At 38.3% G+C, this 26,657-nt stretch overlaps 1 protein-coding gene across 4 annotated transcripts in view; it reads left to right on the top strand.

Annotated features, from left to right (window-relative positions):
* Positions 1–26,657, top strand: part of Sk (small conductance calcium-activated potassium channel) — a 132,139-nt gene that overhangs the window by 79,254 nt on the left and 26,228 nt on the right. For 3 of the 4 annotated variants that reach the window (XM_083054739.1, XM_083054737.1, XM_083054738.1), the window contains one exon: positions 17,103–17,519. In XM_083054739.1, coding sequence (XP_082910865.1) covers positions 17,103–17,519 — 417 coding nt within the window. Of the gene's footprint in view, positions 1–3,100; positions 3,531–17,102; positions 17,520–26,657 lie in introns of those variants that run through there. The other variant, XM_083054740.1, reaches the window with a different exon arrangement.

Genomic DNA, 26,657 nt, shown 5'->3' with positions numbered 1-26,657 from the left:
GGAGGGGCTGAAACGAAGGTAGTAAAATGGAATAATAGTAATCCGAGGACGAAATAAGGCGTAAATAATATACTTAGTGTAAAAACACGATTAGATGGAGATGGAATAATAAAATTTTATTAAACACGGAATCTTAAATGAATTAAAAAGGGGAAGCAAAAAGTTGTAGTCTGACAAAATATAAGCGATATTCAATTAATATTAATAGACCAATTCCCCCATATAATATTATAGGGTAAAAATTATGCGCGGTTAAATGATATACTTATATATGAAAATAATTGATAAAATTCAGAATAATTTAACAAGGTTTTTGATGATACAATTGAGTAAATGGATAGCAAACAGAATAGGCATTAATTAATATGATTTACGACACAATCTGGTTAAAATAACGGATAATCGGATTAAACGACATAACGTAAATAACATTAAATACGATAGGAAAGAGAATAGAACTAAATATACTGATATGCGCATGTGTGTGTGTGTATAATATTACTCTATTGTTAGTAACATAACAATAACTTGATATAATACAACAAAAATAGAGTTTCTAATGAATAAATTGCTGGACCTAGAGTCTGTACGCGTTATTAAAAATAAGAAGAAATAGAATATAATTAATAAAACTAACATGAAAATGTGCTACACGGAACAATATAATAGAAGATAAATGACTAAATACAATACGCTAACTTTATGCATATAAATTCATTGTTCACGTTAATTATTCCGGAATTATAATTTATATTCGTTTCAATAATCGGAAAACACGACAATATCCGTAATATAATAAATTTTATCTATCGTTTATTAATTTTCTTCCTATAAATAATCTATATACTGTCTGTTGTGTAAAAGATATTATCTGATATTGTACATATAATATTATCCCTTATACTTATTTTATTTTAATAATATTCGAGTATAAGTGTGTGTAGTGTAAAAGCAGTATAACGTATAAAAGAATAATGACGGTATAAAAATTATTTATCAACTCCCGTTAATTTTCTCGAAGGCCCCTCTCGAATTACCCGGATCAATCTGCCAAATTTGCGGCGAGATCCTTTTTGATCACCTCGTTAACTACAGACACCGAAGAGTCGACGAATAGTCTCCGAAAGTAGTACGATAAGAAGGCTGACCGAGCAATATAAATGCTGCACAAGCAGAGTGTCGGGAATCGCAATGATTGGCCATATATATGTGTCTCTTATTTCACTAATCGCGGATTCATTGAATCGAGACGATTTTTTTTCTATCTTTCGCGGCTCGAAGGAGAAATTTCCATTTTTTTGTGCGATATAGATGGTTTCGAGAGGTAATCAACATTCGTAAATTGCTTCCATCAATTCGGAGATGATTCTCTTTTCGATTCCAAAAAAGATCAGAAGAAATCATCTTTCTTTTTTTCACACGTTGATAATAATTCGGCATTTATACTAGAATATATATATACTTTTTGTTTGACAAGAAGCTGATCAAAAATCGTAGGCAGCTAAAATATAATTTCGAGAGAAACTTATCTGACTGTGTAAACAAAGTAACACTATAATTACGCGGAAAGGAAACCACGGCTAATCTAACGGAATAATTTTATTCATTATAACATCCGGATCTCACGTTTCCGGATAATTTCTGCGCATGCAGATTAAGTTCATAGTGATGAAGGAGCGAGGAGCGGGAAGAGGCGATGCGATCACGTGGGTCGACGAAGATATTTGCTTGATTATAAATTCGCCCAGCAGCAAATAGTGGCGCGCGTACGTGATTATTACATTAAAAATTGATTGTTTGCTCGTTGCGATGAAATTCTTGGAGCACAGCCCACCGCGCAAAGGGATGAAAGCAGGATGAGCATATATATATGTGCTAAAATTGCTCTCGTTTTAATGAACTTCTCTACCTTCGCGTAGAAAGCGATATCAAAAAGGGGATATATGTATATACATATATATATATATATATATATATATATATATATATATATATACATGTTTCGCATTTTTTTAATACAACATCAGCGGACATATCTGTGAAATGGAGATAGAGATTTTTTTATCTGCCGAATGGAGGATAAAACGCCAAGATATATCGCGGTGATATTTTACTATCACGGAACGTTCAAAATTATTGTTTGCGAAATAGAGCAAAATAAAAGTAAAATAAATGTTTCTCTAAATTTCGTATTCGCACTTATATTAACGGCATTCGATTGCGATTTACGTTAAGTTGTCAGTTTTTTTTTTTACACCTCAAACTTGAAATCATGACGAAAGAAAAATTTTTAATCGTTTGATCATCGGAAATGATGATTAAATTCTTGATCTTCTAGAACTTTATAAGACTCGGAGACTCTCTTCGCGCAAATTATCGCAAGCCTCGCATTCCTCGCATTGATCTTAGAATTTTGAATTAGGTGGTAAAATCCTTTATCGAGCTGCAAATTTTCTTTGAAATTGAAAATTCCGCTTCGAGTATTGACATCTCGAATTCCGAACGCTCCGGAATCTCCCGATCGTCTCAATCTGTTAACTTCCCGGATCACTTTCGAAAAAGAAAAAAAAAATCGGCCAGACAACCCAACGTATATCGCGTCTATCTAACTTCTCGTTTCTCTCTCAGCAAGAGTTTATCGAAGTCAAAATATAAAAATATATACGTTTCTTCAGAAACCCATATACAACGTTCTACCATTTTACTCGAGAGACTCGCGACGGTATATACACCTCGGCTCCATTCTCCTCACCGAAACGGGGACAATGCAACATCTTCGACTCGTATCCGAGGTCCACGAGGTTCGCTTTCATGGAAAGAGCCGGCCGTGTTAGCCGCCGCCGTGATGGAGGAGGAGGAATGCGAGGATGGTAGCAGTCGGCCGGCTTGCGGAAGGAAGCGCAGTCGCGAGGAGCTTCTAAGAGGATCACGGGGACGCGCAACAATGTTACTGCGATATCTTTGCGATGTTGCTGCGGCAAGGACGTCGAATCAATATGGTGTTATCGGTTATCAAGTGCTCGCTCACGAGACGGCGACGTATCACGTCGCCGTGACGACGAACGATCCCCCCCGTCGTTAATTCCGGGGGAAATATATATATATATATATACATATATATTCTATATATTCAACGACCACACACAGACTCCCTCCTTCCGGAGTTTCTGTCTCCTTCTATTGAGAAATCGGACCGCGAGTGATATGGAGTCGAGGATGAACGAGGACTCGAAATCGTCGGGACGAACAATCGCTCGTACGATCGCGCTTTAAAACTAAAGAGTCGACCGCACACACTCACTACTCAAGTCGGCTTCGAGAGCTCCGAGGGTTTGCGAAGATTCAGACATGAGCGACTCGACGGAGCCCGTGAAACGATCCCGCATCGCGACGCGACGGATCGAGTTCGATCAAGTGCTTCTATCCGACGACGAACAATCGGAGTTACGTGAAAGTGCCGGCGACACTCCGGAAACGGCGGATCTCACTTGAAGAGGCGGACAATTTATACTATAGATGTCACTAAACAGGTTGGTAAAGCCACGGCGATTAATTGGGGACAAAATTCGTGGAAATTTATTAGATTTTAACATCGATTCTTGATCCTTTAGAGAATCCCTATTAGGTATTAGCGATAGATTCTTTAGTTAACAATAAGTTTGAGATATACAGATGCAGTTTGAAGAAGCTGAATATATATCTCTTTTTCTCTTAGTCTGAAATTAAAATTCTGCTCGAAAGAAACTCGACTTTCTCTCTTGAGATTAGCCGAAGAGACTGTAGTTTCGCATTCAACTCTCTGAAGCGTTTAAGAATTCTCTAGGCCACTCTCTATATATTCTGTATACAATCGATTAAACGCACTTACAATGGCATCTAAATGGATTACAATTTGCGTGTGAATGCGATTGTCATGCTCGATCGAGTGGAAATTAGGCTTTCTCGAATATTATCAGATCGCGATATGCCAATACATTAGGTCAATTACTAAGAGATAACCTACCCCTCCCCACTCTCTTCTCGCTCTTTTCTCCCTCGACCTCTCTTCGTCGAAAACTTTTGCCTTACATCTTTCGAGCTTCCATTCGTTATCGTCGCGATAAGGTGATCAGGGTACCCTGAGAATTTCCTTGACATTCTCGTTCGCCGCGTGTCACATTTTCGTGTGCGTGTTATCGTATCTATCAAACAGAAGCGACGCGAACAATGAAAAGTCATCGTAAGAATAAAATCGGGACGTTGTAATCGTTAGCCCGAATATGTTCGGACAATTCGGCGAGCCATCCGAGGGATTCGGAGGGACACGCGTATTCCGGCGGAATTTCAGTTAATTTCGGCGTCGATCGGCCACCCAGACAGTCTACGCGAATTTTCACTCCGAGCACGTACGATGCGCCCCAGCACCCTTGGGAAAGGAGGGAGAGGAAAGGGAGGATGAAGGTATAGCACGGAGGGGAAGAAATGGCTTCCACACACCGTACGAATCAGACAATTGGGACACTTTATCACTTCGCTTCACCGACTGCATTGAGAATGGATCGCCATCCATCGAGAATTGAGGCGAGAGGAGAGGCTAAAGGGAGAATGATGGTAGAGTGCGAACGGGGTCGAGGAAACAATATTACGCTTATTGACTGGGAGGTCGCTCGCTTGGTTCGCGATAGCCGAAGAGACGAAGTAAAATTATCCTCGGCGCTGTCCTTGCAAAGAGAAAATAGGATAAAAGGGATGCGCGCGTTCACGATTTTCCATAATTTCGACAATGCGAGAAATTTTATCCCGTAATCTCGCTCTCTTTTGAGTAAAATTTTACGATAGTAATATAATTCTTGCGCTTTACAATATTCCATAAAAGTTTCGCGAATTTTAAATATGAATTGTGTGTACTCGTACGTAATTTTTATATCGCTACATGCTGGCTTTTTTTACGTCTGGTGTTGGAACTTAATCACCTGAATGATTAAATTTAATTTTGACAAAACGTTCGCCCATAAACCGCAATTGCGCGATTTTTTTTACAGATGCCAACAAATTTACCGCGACAAATACTGAGAGAGAGAGAGAGAGAGAGAGAGAGAGAGAGAGAGAGAGAGAGAGAGAGAGTGTTGCAAAATTAATATAAATATTTTTGATATAATATCATACAATTATAACACGCGCGAGAAAAAAAACCATTTTCTTCTCATCGTGATGTAACAATTAAATCGAGCGGAAACAATTAACCGAATGCGTCACGAATTGCATTAGGAAAATTACTGAAATTTTACCAGATCGCTCGGATTCACTTCCCTGAACATCCCACGTTCGATTCAGAAGGGATATCTCTCGTTCGAAGTAAATATCGTTTCGTCGAGAACGGTCTCTCGATTATCAGAATTCTCGTGAAAGTTTCCTGCGTAATCACTAGGTAATGGACATCCCGGTCCGGTTTTATTATCCCGCACTCGTTCAACTGCTTTTTCACGCCGTCAACATTGAAATTTTCTCGTTCGATGTACAAAGAAAGATAAATAAATGGCCGATGAATCGGTCCCCGTTTATTACAAGCGGAGCAGGAGAAAAATTTGCCGGGATTGGTTTCGTTAGAACTGAAGCGAGAGAGAAAGATGACAGAAATTGGATTTACTAGAATTAAAACAGAAAAAAAATTAGCGGTAATTGATTCCTAGTAGGTATTGAAGCGAGAAAAGAATTATAAATATCGATTCTGTTAAAATCGACGTGAAAATAAAATATCGTAGAGACTTTTTTATTATGATTAGAGTTTACATTATCATTATAACATTATTGATGATTATTTATTGACATTAAATTATTAAATCAAATTACATTAAATTACAATAAATTTGTTTTCTGTTCTTACGATTTCATTTACATTTGTATTTTGGCATAAAATATCTTGATCATCTTTCTTTTTTGCATTTAACAATAATTATTTCTTTTACATTTTTGATTATTTTCGGTCATAATAATTATCTTTAAAATTTTTAATGAAATACCATACAAATATTTGTAACGAACCAGTTCGTTTAGTTTGTTTTACAAAGCTGTGATTTTTTCCTATTTTGAAGCTTTGAAAGCTTTGAAAGAAATTTTCAAGAAATGTTATAATTAATTTCTTTGTTTTATATTTCAACCATCTAATTTAATTTTAACCACGCGAGTAATTCAACAATATGAATTTCAAGAGCTACGAAACTGAATAGAGATTAGAAAATGTATAGGTCCTTAGAAATCTTGGAGAATCCTAGATTTATATTTATTTCTCCGAGCGACGCTCGAAAAGATCCTCGAATGAAGTTCTCTTTCAGCATTACATATATAACGCAAGTCATGTTACTGCAAGCTAAATGAAAATGGTCTATGTAAATTTAAAAAATTGAATCATCATTTAATATACATTAGGCATCAGCGGATCCTTACATCGATAATGGGGGGGGGGGGGGCTTTGCAAAATTATTTTATTTCATATTTTTGGGGTTTCATGATTAGCTTTTATTCCAGGATCAACGACGTCGATAGCTCTTTAATGTTTGTTTTTCTTTATTTATATTTTTTAAACAAATTTAGCAAAACTTTCTTTTAATTTGTAGGGGGGGGGGGGAGTTAACCCCCCCCTTCTCCAGGATCCGCCAGTGTGTGTATATATATATATATATATATATATATATATATATAGATATAAAGAATTTCTCGCCTAATTATTTTCATGCAACGAAATTATTTTATTATTTCGTTCTATGTCTGACTTAATCTATACTTAACTCCTCGAATGCGTAATGAGTATAATTTCCAGTGTATCTTATACATACATATTGTATATATTATATAGATATAAAGAATTTCGCCTAATTATTTTCGTGCAACGAAATTATCATCATTTCGTCCTATGTCTGACTTAATCTACACTTAACTCCTTGAATGCGTAATGAGTATAATTTCCAGTGTATCTCATACATACATATTGTATATATTATATAGATATAAAGAATTTCGCCTAATTATTTTCGTGCAACGAAATTATCATCATTTCGTCCTATGTCTGACTTAATCTACACTTAACTCCTTGAATGCGTAATGAGTATAATTTACAGTGTATCTCATACATACATATTATATATATATATGTATATAAAGAATTTCGCCTAATTATTTTCGTGCATAAAATTATCTCATCATTTCATCCTATGTCTGACTTAATCTATACTTAACTCCTTGAATGCGTAATGAGTATAATTTCCAGTGTATCTTATACTTTTATATATATATAATTTATATATATATAAAAGTATAAGATACACTGTATATATTTTTTATATATATATTATTTATATATATATAAAAGTATAAGATACACTGTAAATTATACTCATTACGCATTCAAGGAGTTAAGTGTAGATTAAGTCAGACATAGGATGAAATGATGAGATAATTTTATGCACGAAAATAATTAGGCGAAATTCTTTATATACATATATATATAATATGTATGTATGAGATATACTGTAAATTTTACTCATTACGCATTCAAGGAGTTAAGTGTAGATTAAGTCAGACATAGGACGAAATGATGATAATTTCGTTGCACGAAAATAATTAGGCGAAATTCTTTATATCTATATAATATATACAATATGTATGTATGAGATACACTGGAAATTATACTCATTACGCATTCAAGGAGTTAAGTGTAGATTAAGTCAGACATAGGACGAAATGATGATAATTTCGTTGCACGAAAATAATTAGGCGAAATTCTTTATATCTATATAATATATACAATATGTATGTATAAGATACACTGGAAATTATACTCATTACGCATTCAAGGAGTTAAGTGTAGATTAAGTCAGACATAGGACGAAATGATGAGATAATTTCGTTGCACGAAAATGATTAGGCGAAATTCTTTATATCTATATAATATATACAATATGTATGTATAAGATACACTGTAAATTATACTCATTACGCATTCAAGGAGTTAAGTATAGATTAAGTCAGACATAGGACGAAATGATGAGATAATTTCGTTGCACGAAAATAATTAGGCGAAATTCTTTATATCTATATAATATATATACAATATGTATGTATAAGATACACTGTAAATTATACTCATTACGCATTCAAGGAATTAAGTATAGATTAAGTCAGACATAGGACGAAATGATGAGATAATTTTGTGGTACGAAAATAATTAGGCGAAATTCTTTGTATCTATATAATATATATATATATTATATAGATATAAAGAATTTCACCTAATTATTTTCGTGCAATGAAATTATCTCATCATTTCGTCCTATGTCTGACTTAATCTGTACTTAATTCCTTGAATGCGTAATGAGTATAATTTACAGTGTATCTTATATTTATATATATACACTAGCGGATCCTGACGTCGATAGCTCTTTAATGTTTGTTTTTCTTTAATAATATTTTTTAAACAAATTCAGGAAAACTGTTTCTTTTAATTTGCAAGGGGGGGTTTAACCCCCCCTCCCCAGGATCCGCCAGTGGGCACCATACATGTTTCAACATTTATTAGCTTCATAATTATTAATAAAAAAACTCAAGGCTGAATTTTTATTAATTAATTTAATATAAAATTTAGTAAAGAGTTTGTTATATATTTTTTATCTTTATATTTAATCTTTCACTTGTCAAACAGATATCAAAGTGTCAGTTCTAAATCATAATGAATATATATAAATATAATCTAAATATACTTCGAAATAGCAATATTCGGTGATTTTGGTAGAAATCAGAAATTGACCTTACATTCCATCATTGATTTAGTTCGAATCGAGTAAATTTGACGCGCATTCTCAAAAAGAAAAAGAGAGAGGGGCGAGATAATTTATGTGAATAGAAAATTACATATTCTCAATGAAAATTTCGTCCATCGTGAGTTAATTAAATTCTTCGACATGGCGATGCTCCAAAAAGCATTCTGCGATTCTGCAAAGCGAAGTCCTGGTTGAAAGATATAACTATCTACGCCAAAGTGAGTTACGTGAGTTTTCTATTAAAAGTGCTTATATATACTCACTTCTGTGCACGCTGCTTGTCGCTTCAGGCAAACGTAATTAAGAGACTGTCCCGCCACCTTCTTACATTATTCTTTTCGTGATTTCATCTCTCTCTTTAAGAAACTTTACGATCGAGATGCCGACCGTTCTTTCTGTCGTCCGATCGCTCTATCAAATTATGCACATTAGCTGATTGTTGTGTATAATATTTTCGCAATAATATTTTACGAAAATAATATTTACCGTCCCATAATATTAGAAGCAGAATATTGAGAATTATATATTTCATACATTATAAATTTAAAATTTTATTTAATATTAACATAGCAAATATTAGTATTTTACGAAAAATGATATTTACTGTCCCATGCGTGCAGGTTTCATATCCAAAGCTCATTTGTTTAAAAGAGAAGCAATTCTACGCTCAAACATGATCAGAATATTGAAAATTATATTTTACAAATGATAAATTTGAAATTTTACTTAATATATTGAGAGAGAGTTTAAAATAAAACGCAATTTTTATTAAAGCAGCAACAATCTGTTTGCTTGATATCGTGATTTCTTAAAATAGTAACGGTTTCCTTTTCTTATTAAAGAGAAATTCGCGACTGCTCATGATTTTATACGACACTGTAGATATTTGAAGAGTCTCCGTCTCTTTGTCTATCCGTCTTTCCAGCTCTCATTCTTTCTCCCTCTCTCTTTCTCTCTCTGTTTGCCCTTGACTCGGGATAAACGAGATTAAAAATTTAACAATGCGACCTACGGACGATTGATCGCCGGCATTACTTGCGCTTACCATTGGACGACACGAGCTCTTCGTCGAGAATGCTTTCGTCGATACCGCGACATTTATATTCGATTGTTGTCGTCCCTTATTTCTTCATTATTCTTATGCCGTTCTTTAAGCGACCGCTTTAAATCTCGAATCGTCAAACTATGAACGGAAAACGGATTTAAATGCCTTCCTCTTTCTTTTTTCACAAAGATTTAAAAGTAAATGATTTTTCTCACGCGATACGAACGTGAAAGGTTTTCGCTCGGGGCTTTTTTTCCCCGCTTTCTTCAGTCGCAATATATAGTCTCTTTCGGCTTACGAAATTACTAATGAAAATACGCAGATACATATATATGCGTCGAATACAGAGAGCTTTTACACGTCTCAATATAAAATGTACAACTTTCCAGCTCCCGCGTTTTTGCCGTCGACCATTTCATCGTCGATTACGTATCCGCGAAATCGACGTAAAAATAAAAAAATAGAGAGAAGAAGAAGGGGAGAATGAGAGCAGGAAACAACGCGAGAGAGAATGCGTTACCAACGGGAATGCAATAGCTGGCGGAGGAGAGCTCTCGGTTGAAAATTGTTTCTGCTTTTATTTTTCCCATTCGAGCGCGAACGAATATATTTTCCCTTAATTCCCCGACTAGATCGGGACACACGTTCGCGGAAATGCGGAAGTATAACACGGAAGTTGTCGTGATTGAGAAGACCCTCGAAGACCCCAAGAGGCGTCGTTGGATCCGAAAATTTAACGACGTTGAGAAAAGAGAGAAGAACAAGAAAAAATTAGAGATCTAATCAATATAAAGATTCGAAATTACATTGGGAGGGACAAAGAATCTTGTGTGAATTTTTAAATTCAACGAGGACTTTAAACCTTAATACTCCAATGAATTCGAGATGCCCGCAATGTTTTCTGAATTTTCCACGCGCGAACCGGGATTGTGCAATGGGAGAATTTCTTTTCTTCTCTGTCTGTCTGTTTCTGGACAAAGAGTCCCCTGATATTTTGCGGAGATTTTGTTGTCGCAACGTGCTTGTAATTATTTTTCCAAGTTTCTCTCCTGCCCTTTTCAGAGGGAGGCTCCGTAGTCAATAACGTCTAGATCTTACGGAGAGCGCGGAAACGTAATAATCCGAAGGACAATCCAATCCAAGATGGAGAATAATCCGCAAACGTAAAAACAACGATGCGATATCGGTGACGTGACTGGAAAATGGTCGGGGAAAAATATAAACTGTGGATTTATATAGGGGAGAGAGGCTCGGCTGCTGCTGTCTTTACATTTTCTCCCGATTCATCCCTTTCTAAGGCGGCGTAATTCTCTAGTGGCTTCGCCAGGCTAGCCAGGAAATGATTCTCTCACGTAAGGAGAGGCTCGCGGACAAGATACGTATATGTATACATGTATACTTTATATCGCGTCCACCTAATGTCGGCAATTTCGTGGAGTACCGCCTTCTTGTAAACTTTGTTACGTAAAACGCTCGGTAGTAAATAGATTGTTCGTAGTTTCCAATCCGCGTTATCTACCCTTCCGTCATTTCTGCTGCACGCGAGAGATTGGTATCGACTCTGGGAGAGGCTGTAAGCACTCAATTTCGGATGATCGGTTGGAAAATAATTCGCTTCGATGGTGCCATTTATTACGTCTTTATTTACGCAAATTTCGTTAAATTGTTAAACCGTCTCGCGCTCATAAATTATATCGCGACAGCTGACTAAAGAATTTATTCACGTTGGCCATGATATATGTACTGTTTCTTAATGGACATTTTTTTGTTAATAAACACTCGCTTTTGGTGCGTAAATATGGTAATTAGAGTAATTATTTTCAAATTAAATATGCACATTTGAGAAAAATATTAAAAATTTTTGTTCATTCGTGCAAATATTCCAACACAATTACAATAAAATTAAAATTAAAGTGAGAAAAAGAGTGAACAAAAAAATCTGGCGCCGACAATGAGTTTTGCAGTTTTCAATTTATCGCTATACACACAGAAGGTCGTTAATGATTAATGTTTAACTTCGTCTCCTGGCAATTAATTTCGCGGAACGATTTATATAAGTTTTCATCGTCACGAGTTACAACGCTGACAAAATTTCCGAGCTTTTCTCCGTGCATGGATGGGCAAAATTAATAATAAGAGCCAGTTCGTCGTAATATCTTCGTTAAATCCGCATCGCGTCTACTAATCCGCGTGACTATTTCCTCTCCGAATTTCCGAAACGCGAGAAGTGCCGGGGAATAATAATTCCCTCCCTCCCCCTCTCAGATTCAGTTAATATTATAGTCGCGAGTCGTCGACGAAAATCTCTCTCGCCAAAGTCCTGGATTAATACGAGACCGGGATTATCGGTTAACGGCGACCTCATCGCCGATGTTTTATATCATCACCGCGTATTGACAATCGACTCGTATATCGACAGGTATGATATGAGAAAGGTATATAATCCCGATTCGCTAACAAGCGTGCGCGAAGGTAAAAATCGATGCCTCTCGTCTTGCAAAAATTCCGCTTCGTCTTGATGTATATCTTTCTATCGGTCGAGTTATCGAACCGTAGGAAATTTATCCTGCTTGTTATCTTTGAATGATTGAATTTTTATTTGAAATATTAAAGCATTCAAATGATTGTAAACGACAGAGATTCTAAAAAAAAACAGGAGAAAGGTCTGAAAATAATTGCATTTTATTAAAAAAGATACGTATTCTCTCCGGTGAAGTTGGAGCAAACATTAATATGGCATATTCTCTTGGCAACGTTCCCATTTTTCGTTGATAATAGCGTGGCACAATTTCTGGGGGGGAGAAAGCAAGATGGGGAAAAACAGAAACGACCGCGGGTTTGATTTCGTCAATATTGATATGGACCGGTGACGAGAGGAATTATACGAGGCTCGGGTTATTTTGTGGGAAAACACGACAGTGTATGACAATCGGTGGAAGCTCGAAAAAAAGAAACTGGGAAACTGTGTATCGCGCATCGACGATTTGATCTTATCGATTTATAAACGCTCGACGAAAACGGGCGAATGAAGCTTGTCCAACAAGAGCAGAGATAATGCTATAAACTCGTGATAATATCTGTCGAATTATTGGTCGCACCGGTTATATTATAGGGGAGACTCCCCGCATGGAAGCACCGATTCACCACTCTCCCTTTTCCCCTCGCCCCCTGAAACCGTTATCTCGTGGTTCCATTAGAGAGATTATGCTCGCGAACATGGACAGAGAATGTGTGTGATATAATCGCCGAAAACTAGAGCGAGAACCGCTCCAGCTAGTCGGAAAGCTGCTCCGACAATTATTGTGATTCGTTCCGAGTCGACTCTATGCATCTATCCGTCGTATCTACCCGGCGAGCGAAAGCTGTGTTTAACGACGGCCGTTTATCGTCGTGAATTATTGCCAAGACAGAGTATATAGCTCCGCCAGTATTTCGCGTCGCGGAAATTCAAAGTGCCGGACGATCGAACCGCGGCGATCGAACCATTCGGAAATCCGATTGCCAACTTCGGCTAATCTTCTTGGCGTAGAATTTTTATTTATTAAGGGAGAAAAGAGAATTCGATTTTTTTTTATTTAATATACTTTTCGTAATTTTCCGAGATTATTTATATCAACTCTGAATTAGACTTTCGTCAGCAATATGAGGCTTTTAAGTTTACCCCCTATTATTTTTATGTTCTAGACTTCAAAAAATCCCCAAAAATTCTGGATCATTTGTTAATATCTCTATTACAATATCCAATCGATTTTAAAGCCAAATATTAAACCCAATTGTTTATGCAGAGCGAAATTTGAACAGCAATTTGGAAAAAATGGAAACTTGCTTGTGTCTTAAAAGACCCAGATTGCTGACGGAGGGTTAAAATCGAGAAATTCGTCGTGGAAAGGACAAATCCAAGTTTTTCGCGAATAGATTTCACCCGCTAGAGAAAATGTATGCCAGAATCGTGCAGCTTGCAGGAGACGAGTATTTGAAATTCGAGAGAAGGAGACGTCAGATTTAATACTAATCCGTGTGGCGCATGTGTGACAACTGAGCCGCAAATACTAGCACCTCCCTTCCCTCCTTCCTCCCTCTACTCATCTTGTATACTAGATTCACCTCTCTCTCTCTCTCTCTCTCTCTCTCGTGATTCTCTGTGCAATACTGCTTTCTTGCCGGCTCACAAACTATAATACCGGCGACAATGTACCGAGCCGAGTGTGAAATCCGAGTGCGAGGTATCGAATGCTTCACAAATACGCGCGCGAAAGCGAAGATCATATTCCTCCCATCTTTTCTCCTCTCGCCTCTTCTTTTCCCTTTTCTTCGTTTCTTCACGACGGCCGACAGTTTTATCGCTCTTCTCGCGCGAAAGAAAGCCGCAAGTCGCCGGAAAGATTGCGGGCTTCGCGAGAGGAAAAGTTGACTTTATTAGACGTCGATGGGCGGGGGTGACGAAGAAAAAAAGGGGGACAGATGGAAGGCTTCCAGGAAGGAAATTAATACGATTCGATTCGATGAAGAGAAGGTTCGTGTCGCAAGAATATCATCTCTTTCAAGATCACAGGATAGATTACAACATTGTCTATAAATAATGAAAGAGACAAGAAAAAAGAAAATTATATATATGACAGATTTTAGTGTCAACAAGATTACTCTAAGAGTTTTTTGTTATATATATCTATTAATTTTATATATAATTATTTATATATTATTAATGTTATATATATATCTATTAATTTATCATCTTTACTGTGTCATAATTCAACTTGCCTCTTACATTTGTATATTTAATACAAATCCAAATAGCAATTCATCTTTGATGCGCCCCTAATTGACTTAATACCCCATTGCGTAACTGTTAATTCGTAACTAAGGCATATGCTCTCCATCAGTTAGGAATAATTGAACCTCAAGGATCGATACGGAGTCGGAAGGGATGAAAAACGTCGGAAACATCGCCGGCAATCCGCGCGCCTCTTTATCGCGGTCGCGAGTAATCGCGAAGTACAGGCGAGAAAGAGAGAACTTTGCCGAGCATATACAAGTTTTAAGATTGCCCGAGCCAATCAAGCCTTGAATTAAGGAAGCCTCTCGGGACGGTCTCCATGACTACCATTCCATCCCCGTATCCCCCTTTCCCTGTCCTCCCCTAGTAACACAGTCTTCCTCCCTTAACCCCCTCCCTCCCCCCCTGGCTGGTGAGAAAGGTCATGAGGTCATGCTGCGCGAAATCTCCCTGCCGGTGCATTCCAGCGGGTATCTCATCAGAGAGAGTCTCCCTTCCTGTTGATTATCCGCAGTTAACTAATGTCGCGGGGCAGCGAAGCACGGGAATAAATTATGCAGAAGCCCTCCGGAAGACACCTCCTCGCGAGAGAGAGCTTTAATGTTTCACTCGATTCGAACGCGAGGAAACAGAGAGAATGTGTATTTTGGAAAAGATTGTCACACTCTTAAATACTCCGTGATTGCGCTTTTATTCGCTCTCTGTTAACGAAAAAAAAAAAAAAAATCTCACGATGACGCAAATGGAGCAAGAGAAGAAAAAAAGGACGCGTACTCTCTTTCTAGCACCATAGCTCGTTGAGCGAAACTCAGTCACGCAGACCCACGCTCTAACTCTCGTCTCGGCTCGAAGACGCGCACTCTCGAGGGTATAGAAGAGACAACGCGTTCGGAAAATATAGCGGGGGATCGATAGGCCGCCGCACATGGAATCGCGTCTCGTACGTGCAACCCCCATACACACTGTCAGAGACAGGTGCATGCGCCCCGTATTCTGTATTCCGTTCCGTATTAAAGCGCGGCCGGCATACCCGGTGTGTACCGAAGTGAAATCTGACGGGAGGGATACATAGACGCAGACGACAGGTGCTCTCGCTGTCAGATTTCGTGCATCCTGGATTTGAGAAGGGAGGAAACGCGACAGGGGTAGATCAGTCAAGCAAATACTACGAGCGAGATAATCGCGGCGTTTTATTTTTTTTACGTGTAAAGTGTAGGTATTGTTTTAGGCACTTTGTAATACGTTACAATAGCGCAGTTGGAATCTTGCGATGATTACTCAGATTGATTTTCGAACATTAAAATAACCCTTTTATCTTTAACGTTCATAATCTAGCTTTATACTCTAAAATTCTAGAATACAAAATTTATTTTATTGCAACTAAAAATATTTCTTTCCATATAATGGTTTTTAATATATAAACAATTTTATTTAGAGCTTTATTTTTTTTAAAACAAATTATATATATATGGCTATTTATTTTTTTTATACAAAGACTTAGCCACTGTTTTCCGTCACGTAACGAAAAGTTAATTAAAAGTATAGTGAAGACACACGTATTGAGTCTTCTTCATTAGAACATGTTCTCTTCGAAGTAATCAAGTAGCTAGCGTTAGCACCAAGTCGGAGAGATAAACTTTTTTGCACTCTTTTTGTTTTTTTTTCCTTCTTTTTAAGGAGAGAAGAGAAAGGGGCTACTTTGGCCTTTCCTTTGTGAAATCGAAGTGAAATCTTCGCAGTTCATGCTTATTTTATGTCATCTAAAAGCTCGCCCGGAGCGGAAAAAACAACAAGCGATAAAAAGAAAAAAAACAACCGTTCCAATACTTCATTCCCGATGTAGCCGGAAGAAAAAAAAATAGTAACTTAACGTGATTAGGAGAGCGCGCTTTTTGTTATACAGAAATCTCATTCGAGGAGCTTTCAGAGACAAAGAGTGCTACATTTTTGCGAATAAATATTCCTCGCGCATATTCGAGACACTCGTTAACACGTATCGCCGACCAGATGGAATAATTTCCATCGATCGAGAACCGTCTCGTGCCCTTCTTCGGCTGAAAGATTTTATGCGGCCGCCCACGTTTTACCCGATAAATCAGAACTACGCGACCGCTATTAAAACGAATCGTCCTGAGCTACAGCCATTTATTTCGAAGTTAGCGCGAGTCAAACTCGCGAGAGGAGAAAGGGTGAAAAAAAAGAATGTAGAAAGAAAAAACCCCTACTTTTCTTTCCCTCTCTTCCTCGAACATTTCAATTTTCAACCCTTAAAATCCCTGGAAATATGTATGTAATTCTACACGCTATTTACGCACGTCTTGTCGCAAGCATGAATTAGCGCCGCTTTCTCGAAAAAAAAAAAAAAAGGGAGGAGAATAAATTAACGAATATGCAGGGGTTGTGCGAGAGATTAATCTCCGCTAAGGCGCCACGTGTACGAACGCACGCACATTCCCTCTCGGCTTAATCGCGCTTACTCTCGCTGTTCCAGCTGCGGAAGCCAGTGTCGACTCTCTCGATCCCGGGAGCGATGAAAAACAGCGGCGGGGTGGCCGGCGGGGGTGGCGCGGGGGGAGCGGGCGGGGTGGCCGCCGGATGCGGTAGCGCCGGGGGCGCCGGTGCCGGCGAGGACGCCGGCATCGCCCTCGTGGGCGTCCACAGCGAGTATCCTCGTTACATGGACGAGCGCATGCTGGGCGGCGGCGGCTCCCTGAAGGGCCAGTCCGGCGGCGGCAGCATCGGGCCCGGATCCAAGCACAAGCCCAACGTCGGCTACCGGCTGGGCAGACGGAAGGCCCTGTTCGAGAAGCGCAAGCGCATCAGCGACTACGCCCTCGTCATGGGCATGTTCGGCATCATCGTCATGGTCATCGAGAACGAGCTGTCCAGCGCCGGCGTTTACACCAAGGTGAGTCTTTGCTGTCTCTGAAGAGTCTAACACTTGGGATCTTTTATTTCTCGTTTTATGTACTCCACCCTCTCCCCTCGTGTATTTTGATGTATATTAAATATATATTAAATTTTAATATATACAATATCTGATTCTTCTCCCTCTCGAATGTATTTCATATTACAAGGCGCATAAAATAGAAATTTGTCACGAGATCGTCTAAAGTGGCCTCAGTCACAAAACCGTGACTCTTGTCAAGAGAATCGTGTCTACAGCGGTTTGCTTTCCGAAAATATTTTATTCATAGTACAGCTGCACAAGCTAGCAAGAAAAACCACGTGGATTAGAATTACTGATTGAAATGACTATTGATATTCTCTAATGCACATAGGTTTTCGTCAAACTTTCTCATCAATTCGATTAATTATAAGCCAGACAAACCTCTGATTTCTTATCTGATTCAACGAGACCTTAATGCGAATGTTGATTAACGTTTTCCAATGGAAGAAGATTTCAATTCAATTTACCCCCCAATTGTTGGATATAATTAACGCAAGATTTTCTCGGCGATTGCGGCGCGTTCGCGACTCATACTATCGAACGTCCAATTAATTTACACTTGACTCGCTAATAGGCGAGTCAAACTTTCCCCGAGGCTTTCTCGTAAATTCGCCTCGAACGGATCGCTCGCGTGCGGGAGTAAACTCGTCGGCAATTCAAAAGTTAAATACCGAGGGTGCGATCTTGGAGAAACTCCCTTGGCTTCTGTTTACAAAATATCGCCAACCAAGAAGACGTATGAAAGATTATTTGAAGAATTCGCGTTACATTTAACGTTAGAAGCGGAAATTCGATTGATGAAGTAGTTTTAGCAAAATGTACTTGTCGAATTCTTTGACAATTTCGCGAATCTACATTTCGCTCATTAAGTTTTTTTCTTTTATCGTGTTAATGTTTGAATGTTCATTGACCGATATTGAATTTGCGATTATTACACCACTCGTCTGTATATAATTGTCTGTAAAATTGATGGGATTTCGATTAGTTATAAAATATATACGCTTACGATAATATAATAATTTATAATTTATAATAAAAGGCACAATTATATTTTGTTTATTACGAAATAATTTATGAATAATTAGTCAAAATTGACACAGTTGCAACATCATGCAATGATGAATTTTTCTAGAGGAAAGAGAACTATTTTTATACAAGACCTTGTGTACATATTCGATTTTTTTTTTACTAATATGTTCAGATATCTATAAATGCCGCTCGCAATCTGTACGTTTTGCTTATCGCGGTCTCTTTCCGGGACACCCTGAATAAATTACGACAGAGTCGCTGATAAATGATAAAGGCAGAGGCCATATCGGAGTCCGAGTCGGGAACGAGAAGATCTCTCAGACGGCTCGCTGAATATTTAACGCCGGTCGCAATCGTTCCGCGGCGAAACGTTAATTCATTCGCCATCGATCAGAACCCTTGAAACCGCGTGAGAAAAGTGCAGAGCGATGTAGCCGCGTTAATATTGCACCGTCCAAAAGGGCAAACCGCCGGTGGGATTTTACACTCGAAAGAAATTCCGGTTGATTTCTCTTTTTTCGAAGGTATGCGTCGCGATCATTTATTCTCCTTACCGCGAATGTGTTTTCTTTTTCCCCGCGAGATTGAATAATCAGAGTATCGCTGCTGGCTAAAGTATTCATACCGAATTGAGATTTCCCTTTTATATAAGATTTAAAAAAAGCGAAGATTATATAACTAAATATTTAAAAAATACTAATAAAAAATAAAGTTGGAATCTAAAAATCGTAAATTTTAATATCTTTAGATTTGATCTAAAAACTAAGATAGATGCTCTGATTAAATTTTTACGAATTTTTGTTTTAAAGCACGATTCTCTTTTATATTTCATCGATATGCGAAGCGTTTCCGTGAAACATCCTGTAGAGACACGTACATACACATAAGCAAAGCCTCGGAAACCCGACAGTCGTCTCTGCTCCTTTCAAACCCGAAATGCTTCGTGCTCGAATGCTCGCGACGTGAGATGAAGACCTCCAAGAGATGTCGGCAAATGTATACACGACACCAACATTTGCCTTACAGTCGCTCCGAACAATCCTTGCAGCATGTAGATTGATCCTCCCTCCCTTTCCATCCCCCTTCGCGCATCGTTATCCTTTCACGTTCCATCCCTTGGTTTCTCATTGTGAAGAATCAATGCTGTCGGAAGCACGTTATCACGAATAAGCTTTTTCCTGGTATGACAAACTTCGCCACGTGGATCTAAATGATATATCCTCAAGCTAGCAAGTTCAAGGACTCGACAATCGATGAAACATCTATTAGAAATGGTTGACCAACGAGATCCGTAGAACTTGAAGAACTTCAAGATGCATCGATGTGCAAGTCAAAAGATTCGGAGAAAATCTCTTGCTCCATATATTTTTTATTGAGCCTGTCATCAAATATATAAAATCTCTAAATTTGGAAAAAATATTTTAAGAAATTTAAAAAAAAATTCGAGTTGCGATACCTGGAAACATTTTTCTTAATAATTTTTTACGGTCAACATTTCTCAGACAATCGATAAAAATAGTTATTAGAAAATTATTTTTAAAAAAATCCAAGATAAAAGTAGGAGATCCACGAAAAAGACCGCTTATCAATTGTGTCGACCTTTCCCATATATATTGAAGGTTAAACTCTAATTTTTTTGTATCCATTTTATCACCATGTAGGTTGCCATCCTCGTTATTAGACCCTTCATTTAGGGCAGTGAGTCGAATTGATTTACATGGTCGGATTAGTCGACTATTCAGTATTATAACTACGGTCCATCGGGACCGATCGGGATCGTCGGTCAATAAACCTCTTGCAATTTACCACAGCGTTTTTTGCGACATTGTGTCGAAGGACGTATGGTCCCGAGGAGGATCGTCTGCTGGGAATTCCCACGGCGCGAATTCGACTTTATTAAAATTCGCCCCGGTGTTCGCCCGCAATAATTTTTAAAACTTATGAACCGTCCGGCAAGCGGAATTTGAAAACGCAGCGTGCAGTAGATTTAAACACAACGGGTATATTTCTCCGCAAATATTCCACCGATTTTCATCCGCACTGCGTAAAATAACTCTGAATGCAAACGAGGATCGATATAGAGAGAAAGAAAAAAGAGTGGCTCTTATTTATCGGGAAAATTAATGTAAACCAATTAAATCATACCTTTAAGCTTCGATACTTGGCAAAATACATATTTCGAGACAAGCGAGAAAAGCAAATTGGAAAATGCGCAACATCATCCCCCTCATAGTTTTTAATAGTCTTTATATAGTTTATTATAAAGAGAGAAAGTTTTGTAGAAGAGTTTAGAAAAATATTTCCTCTTATAATACGATTATACTTGATACGATACCGTGTCTGAGAAGTTTACTTTTCGTTAAATGGTATGTCTCGGCGACCTCGCGACCTTCGCAGACGACTTATCGATTAAAAACGACTCGGTTGATGCGCCGGATATAACGAATATTCAAGAATGGATATTCAAGGCGACAAGTCGCGAGCAGTCGCCTCCGTTATATACCTACCCCTCACGATATTGAGAGTCTCGGTTCGATAATCGCGATTGCAAAGGAGGGCCGCCTTGACCCGGCCTATCCTTTTCCGAACGAGAAAGCTCGTCCCCAGGGTGCTTTCGGCCGAAAGCTCGCGAGAGTCTTTTCGCTCTTCGTCTCCTCTCGACGCGAAACTTCTGTATTTATTCCCGCTCCAAATGGGGATATATCTCCCGCGAGAATTTCCCTAGGGACCGCGAAAATCCCATTGTTGACCCGTGCAATCCTCTCCGCTTGATCCTGTGCCAAGAGCGGAGCGACGGATTAACAATATCGATATTGCAAGCTCGAGGACAATCGCTTCTATTCCCACCCCCAGTCCCCTTCTCTCTCTGAGAGCCATTCCAGAATTGGAGTAGTGATGCGAGAGGATCAGGCTGGAAAGCGTCGTCCTTTAGTTGAATTTTAAAGGAAATGTCAGTGTTTTGCGCGGATAAAAATTCGAAATTTATTCTTACTTGCATCTCTTTATTCCATATGTATTCAAATTCCGAATAACGTTGAGAAAGCGCGTGAATTTCCCTTGTATCCCGAGCTTTTTCCACTCTCTCCTCGCATTCCCCATATTTCATCCCCTTTTATTGAATCTTCGACATTTTTCAATTCATGAATTCTTTAGAGATTGTTTGACTTTTCTGATCGTTACCTTCGTAACATTCAGGTAAATGGTACGATTAAATTACACGCGATACATGTAGAAACGTTAGTTTCCATATATCCGGCTATTTGGGTGCCGGGGCAGTTTAAAAACCGTCGAGTGTATGTATGTGTGGGTTGTTCGCTCGTGCACGCGCATCGAATTGCAAATTCGACGATGAGGGCTGAGAAATTTCGCGACGTCGCAAAGTCTCGGGGAGACTCAGCGACGTTATGTTCGTACGGAAATTTGTATGCACAGAAGCGATCGAATTATATTTGCCTGAAAACTCGCTCTCTCAACTCGCGTACAACAGTTTAACTCATTAATTTTCTACAGTTGCATTCGGCTGCTTAACGAATTTAACCAAAGCACGTATAGTTTCGCAAAAATAACCACCTACTAAGAATAATAACGCGGAATTGTACCCTTCATCGAAATTCTAAAGCATTTCGTTGCAGCAGAATTTTAATTTTAAAAGGATTGATTATTAAATATCGAAAATTGAAAGAAAAATGCGAAATCTATTTTAGATTTATCAAAAAAGATATTGAAATTTTATCTCTCGGGGAAAAAGAGTTTTCAATTATCACTCCCTTCCCCGAAGCGCCAATTAAATGATGCGTAACGTACAACATGTATCAATTTTTATTTCATCGAAAATAAATGAGAAGATAATGCATTATTTCAATCGGGACTCCCAATGATCTCTCCTATTCGTACGTTAATAGAACTTTTTACATCCATGTGGATGACAGTTAACAAATGCTCGCAATTATATAAATATAAACAGGATTATTCTCCTCCCCTTGTTCGCATGCGAATGGGGGATCGATCGCGTTGACAGACAGCGGTGAGGAATGATAAATTGTACCGTCACGCCGTCGCAGAAATCCCCAAACGACCTTGGTGACGTGAGACTTCGACAAAAGCGGAGGAAGCAGCCAACAATTATGCAGCCGCGAGAATATAATGTCATTATAAAGTGGTACTGCGTAACGAAGGCGAAAGCAGGTCGTCAGGGGAATCCCCGACGGGACGGAATAGAAAAGTCGCGAGTTAACTCGAAGAGACTCGCGTTACGACTGAAGGAATGAAAAAGGAAACACTGTCGGCGCGGAATTAAACGTTTCCAGCTTGAAATGCATTCAGTTTGCATTACAATCTCTCTCGTCCTCTAACTCCAATTTCGTCATCTGCTACTAAACAACGCTGAATGAAGCTGAAGCCTGTGTCGCGCGTCACCCCATCCCTCATCTTTGCGTGATTATCGAGCATATGCTTCGACAAAGATAAAAGTGCAAAAATGAAGGAATGATAAGCGGCACAAATTTCAGTTTGATCGTTTAACGCGGCGGTTTTATTTTTATTTTTATTTTTTTTCCCCTGACTTCTCCACTCTTTCTTTTTCAGGACGCGCTATTAAGAGTTTACGACCCAGTCCTAATGCCCGATAGTAGCTTTTATGCATCTTCCTTTTTTCGCCGGCGACCTCCAGGCTGGATGGCCTGGACGTTACGGGCTTCGTGAGCTATGCAAGGATTAGGGTTCCTCTCCCGGTATCGCGAGATAAAAAGGGTCAGAGTGCTTTTACCGTGGTGGATTAACAAATGGATCCACCATGTCGTTCTGCCGCCGCCTTCTCCACTGCCATCGAGTTTATCGATAGGCTTTACGTACGATGTAAATCGCGCCATATTAATTTGACAGCTTTATTGTTATTTTATTTTTCTTTTTTTTAAGGGTTTATTTGTACCGAGATTCTGACTAGCTAGATTTTTCACCCTTATCTCGGAATATAAATCACAATCTCGTTGCTAATTTAATTAACACAGAAAAACTTTAAGACTTTAAAACCTTGAAGTTTTATGAAAATTTAAAATTCGATAGTTATGTAATTTTAAAACTTTATAAAAAAATTTCACAGATAAAAATTTTCAAAGAAACAAAATTCTAGGAAATAGTTTCAGAACTTTAGAGAAAAAGTTTGATAGATCCAAATTTTCAAAGAAACGAAATTCTAGGAAATCGCTTTTCAGAAGCGACAAATTTCAAAGACTGTAATTTCTGAAGATTAAAATAGCCAAAAATAAAAAAATTCTAAATATTTTAATCGTATAAATAACAATATATATATGTATATATATAGGTATAGGATTTTTTGCATATTATTATTACATTCTCCGACTATTTTTCCAAAGCATTTTTCTTTTAGCTCTCTAGTCATCGTCGTTTATTATTTGGCGCAGTTTCTAAGTCGAAGAAAAGAAACGATAATTTAGGAATGAGTGCTTTATGATCCGAAGAAGAGAGATTTCCCGTGGAAAATTTCTCGGAAACTTGGTCGACGTTTATCTTCGCGTTCGCGTCTTGTCACGAGGATTAAGCTTCCCGTAATCGAGCTTTTCTGCGACGATAAGTTTCTCGAGGGCTAAATCCGTCGAGAAAGCCGATTCTTAAGTTGCCATTGGCGCGACGCATCCTTCTTCCGTCTCTCTCCAAACCGCAAACACAGACTTTCCTCTCCGGATAGTAGTAATTGAGAATGCACCGGCGGGTGCTGTCGCAAAAAATAAACGGTATTTCAAGGCAGCGGCAGAATTAACACTGGGTTTTCCCTCTACGCAACAGCGTATTTATATTTCGCGCGAAAGCGAATCTTTATAATAGAATGTAGTTAAATTTGTTATATTTTTTTAAAGTTAAGAAATTTTATTAACGCTTTATGAATTTCTTGATTCGATATCAAATAATTAAATTAAACCTTACTTCGAGATTTTTATTTTAAATCCTCCTGACCCTACTTTTTCTTAAAGAAATGTATATTTTATAATAACACGACGTATATAAATCTTAAAATAATCTGGAAATTGTTATATTTTTAAGTGCGATAACACTCATTTATTCATGACTATTGCCGTCTATTTTCCGTCACATTCTTTACGAATATCGTTGAAATATTGTTTAAGAATGTTTAGTTTGATAATATATGATAGGAGAGGTTTTACACACACAACGGGCTATTTATTTTAAATTATCTGTGTACCTTAGCTTTGGATCGAGATAATCGTATACCGATCGTTTATTGATTTAACACTGTTTGTTGTTCTTACTTTAGAATCCACTCAATTCGCAAATCCCCCCGAAATGCGCAATCGTTGTCGCTTCGTTCACGCAAATTGTAACAAATCACGGGTCGCGCAGCGAATCCAAATGAAATTCCCGATAAACGTAATTTCGCGTCGAAATTTCATTCAGCGGCGCTGGCCTGTCGTCCCGAGAGCGAGAATAATTATTTTTCACCCTTGAGAGTCGTTTGTCGGCATTCCCCGAGCTTTGATGTCAAAAAGGTATATCTGTCCGCGTGATACAGTCCATTCTTGAAAAAAAACGAAGATTAATATTCTCCAAAGATTAATTCCTTTTGAATCTTTTTAAAATTGTAACTCTTGCGAGAGGAAGAGATGATCCCTTATAAAGTCTGCGGAATCTGTCTTTTACTTTTTTTAATGTCAAACGCGCTTGGTTTCTTTTAAATTTAAGATTTCAGAAGCGATACGCTTCTCTCTTGGATACTTTAATCTTTATTGCACTTTCTACTTTCGAAACTATGCGGTGTTTTTTACATCGTTAAACGTTTGAACGGAAGACAAAGAGGACCCCGATCTTCTTTGCTATTTCAATTTCTGGAAAAAGTTTCGTCGCGAGAGTTTCGTCAGTTTCCAAACAACTTTTACATGTCCGAACTTTCACTCGGGATCTCTTCGAGATCCAGATTCCTCGCCGGACGCGGAACTTTGACTTGTCAATCAAACGCGCGCGCGAGGAAGAAGACGTTGAATAATTATTTCCCTCCTCAAAGAGGGGTTGCTTTCTTTCCCTTCCCTTTGTCGATCCTTTTTTTCCCTTTGACGTTTTCCCATCGCGGATTAATTTTTCAGACGCGTCGAACGCGCCGCGGGTTCGCTTCTTCAACTTCCTCTCTCGTCTTATTTTTCCTTGTCAGACCTACTTGCAAAAAGACTCCTCGCATCAAGCGGAGAGATGATCGCTTTATAATCTGCAGCGGGGTGAGAGCGTATTTCCCCCCGAGATGTATCGCCGGAAACCTGCCACAAAGAAGGGAAAATCCTGTCAGGCACTTCCGTCTAGTCACCACGGAAATTACGAAGAAAGGCGCTTCTTACTGGGGTTTAACGACGGGAGTATTAATTCTCGTAATTAAGCCGCGAAGCCCGGAACTCGTTGCTTGAGAAACTCTGCGCTGAAGAAATGATTATATCGTTGGAGTCTCGCTTAAAAAACATCGCGTTAGACGCGCTGATTTTCGCAAATTTGTTATTTATCGATGAAATATTTTGCATCGCACGTTGCAGTATACATAATAAAAAGCAATTTTCGATCACAGGTGATTTTTATCTCCTGAAGGTGTGGAGCGCACGTGCGTCGAATGAATGTCCGACAGCTAAAGGCAACCTAAATCCAAAATAACCGACTATAAATAACCGTTCATGTTATAAATCGACGTACGCTTGTTCGAGGGATCAAAACACACATGGGCAGACCGAAGATTCCGCCGGTTCGGATAAATGTGTTTTATTGGAGAATTATAAAAAGAATTTGAGAAAAATGTGTCACTTCCCGGCGCGACGTTAATGAAAAAAGTTCAAGTTCATCCCGCACTTCTTATCTATATAATACTTGATAATTTCAGGTCCGATTTCCCTGATATCTTGGGTTCTTCAAACTAGGAAGTTTCTCGTACGTTATCGTCAAATTAAAAAAAAATTAGATTAAAATTTTTTCAAACAAGATTACGATTTTATAGGTAATATATTGAAGGATTTAATTTTACAAATATTAGATTTTGAAAAAATTCAATCATCTATGGGCAAA

Source organism: Prenolepis imparis, unplaced genomic scaffold (assembly GCF_030444845.1).
Source record: "Prenolepis imparis isolate NDT839.2.m4 unplaced genomic scaffold, iyPreImpa1.0 SCAF_14, whole genome shotgun sequence".
NCBI lineage: Eukaryota > Metazoa > Arthropoda > Insecta > Hymenoptera > Formicidae > Prenolepis > Prenolepis imparis.
The sequence above is the reverse complement of the archived record's forward strand: the minus strand, read 5'-3'. Positions and strand labels throughout refer to the sequence as shown.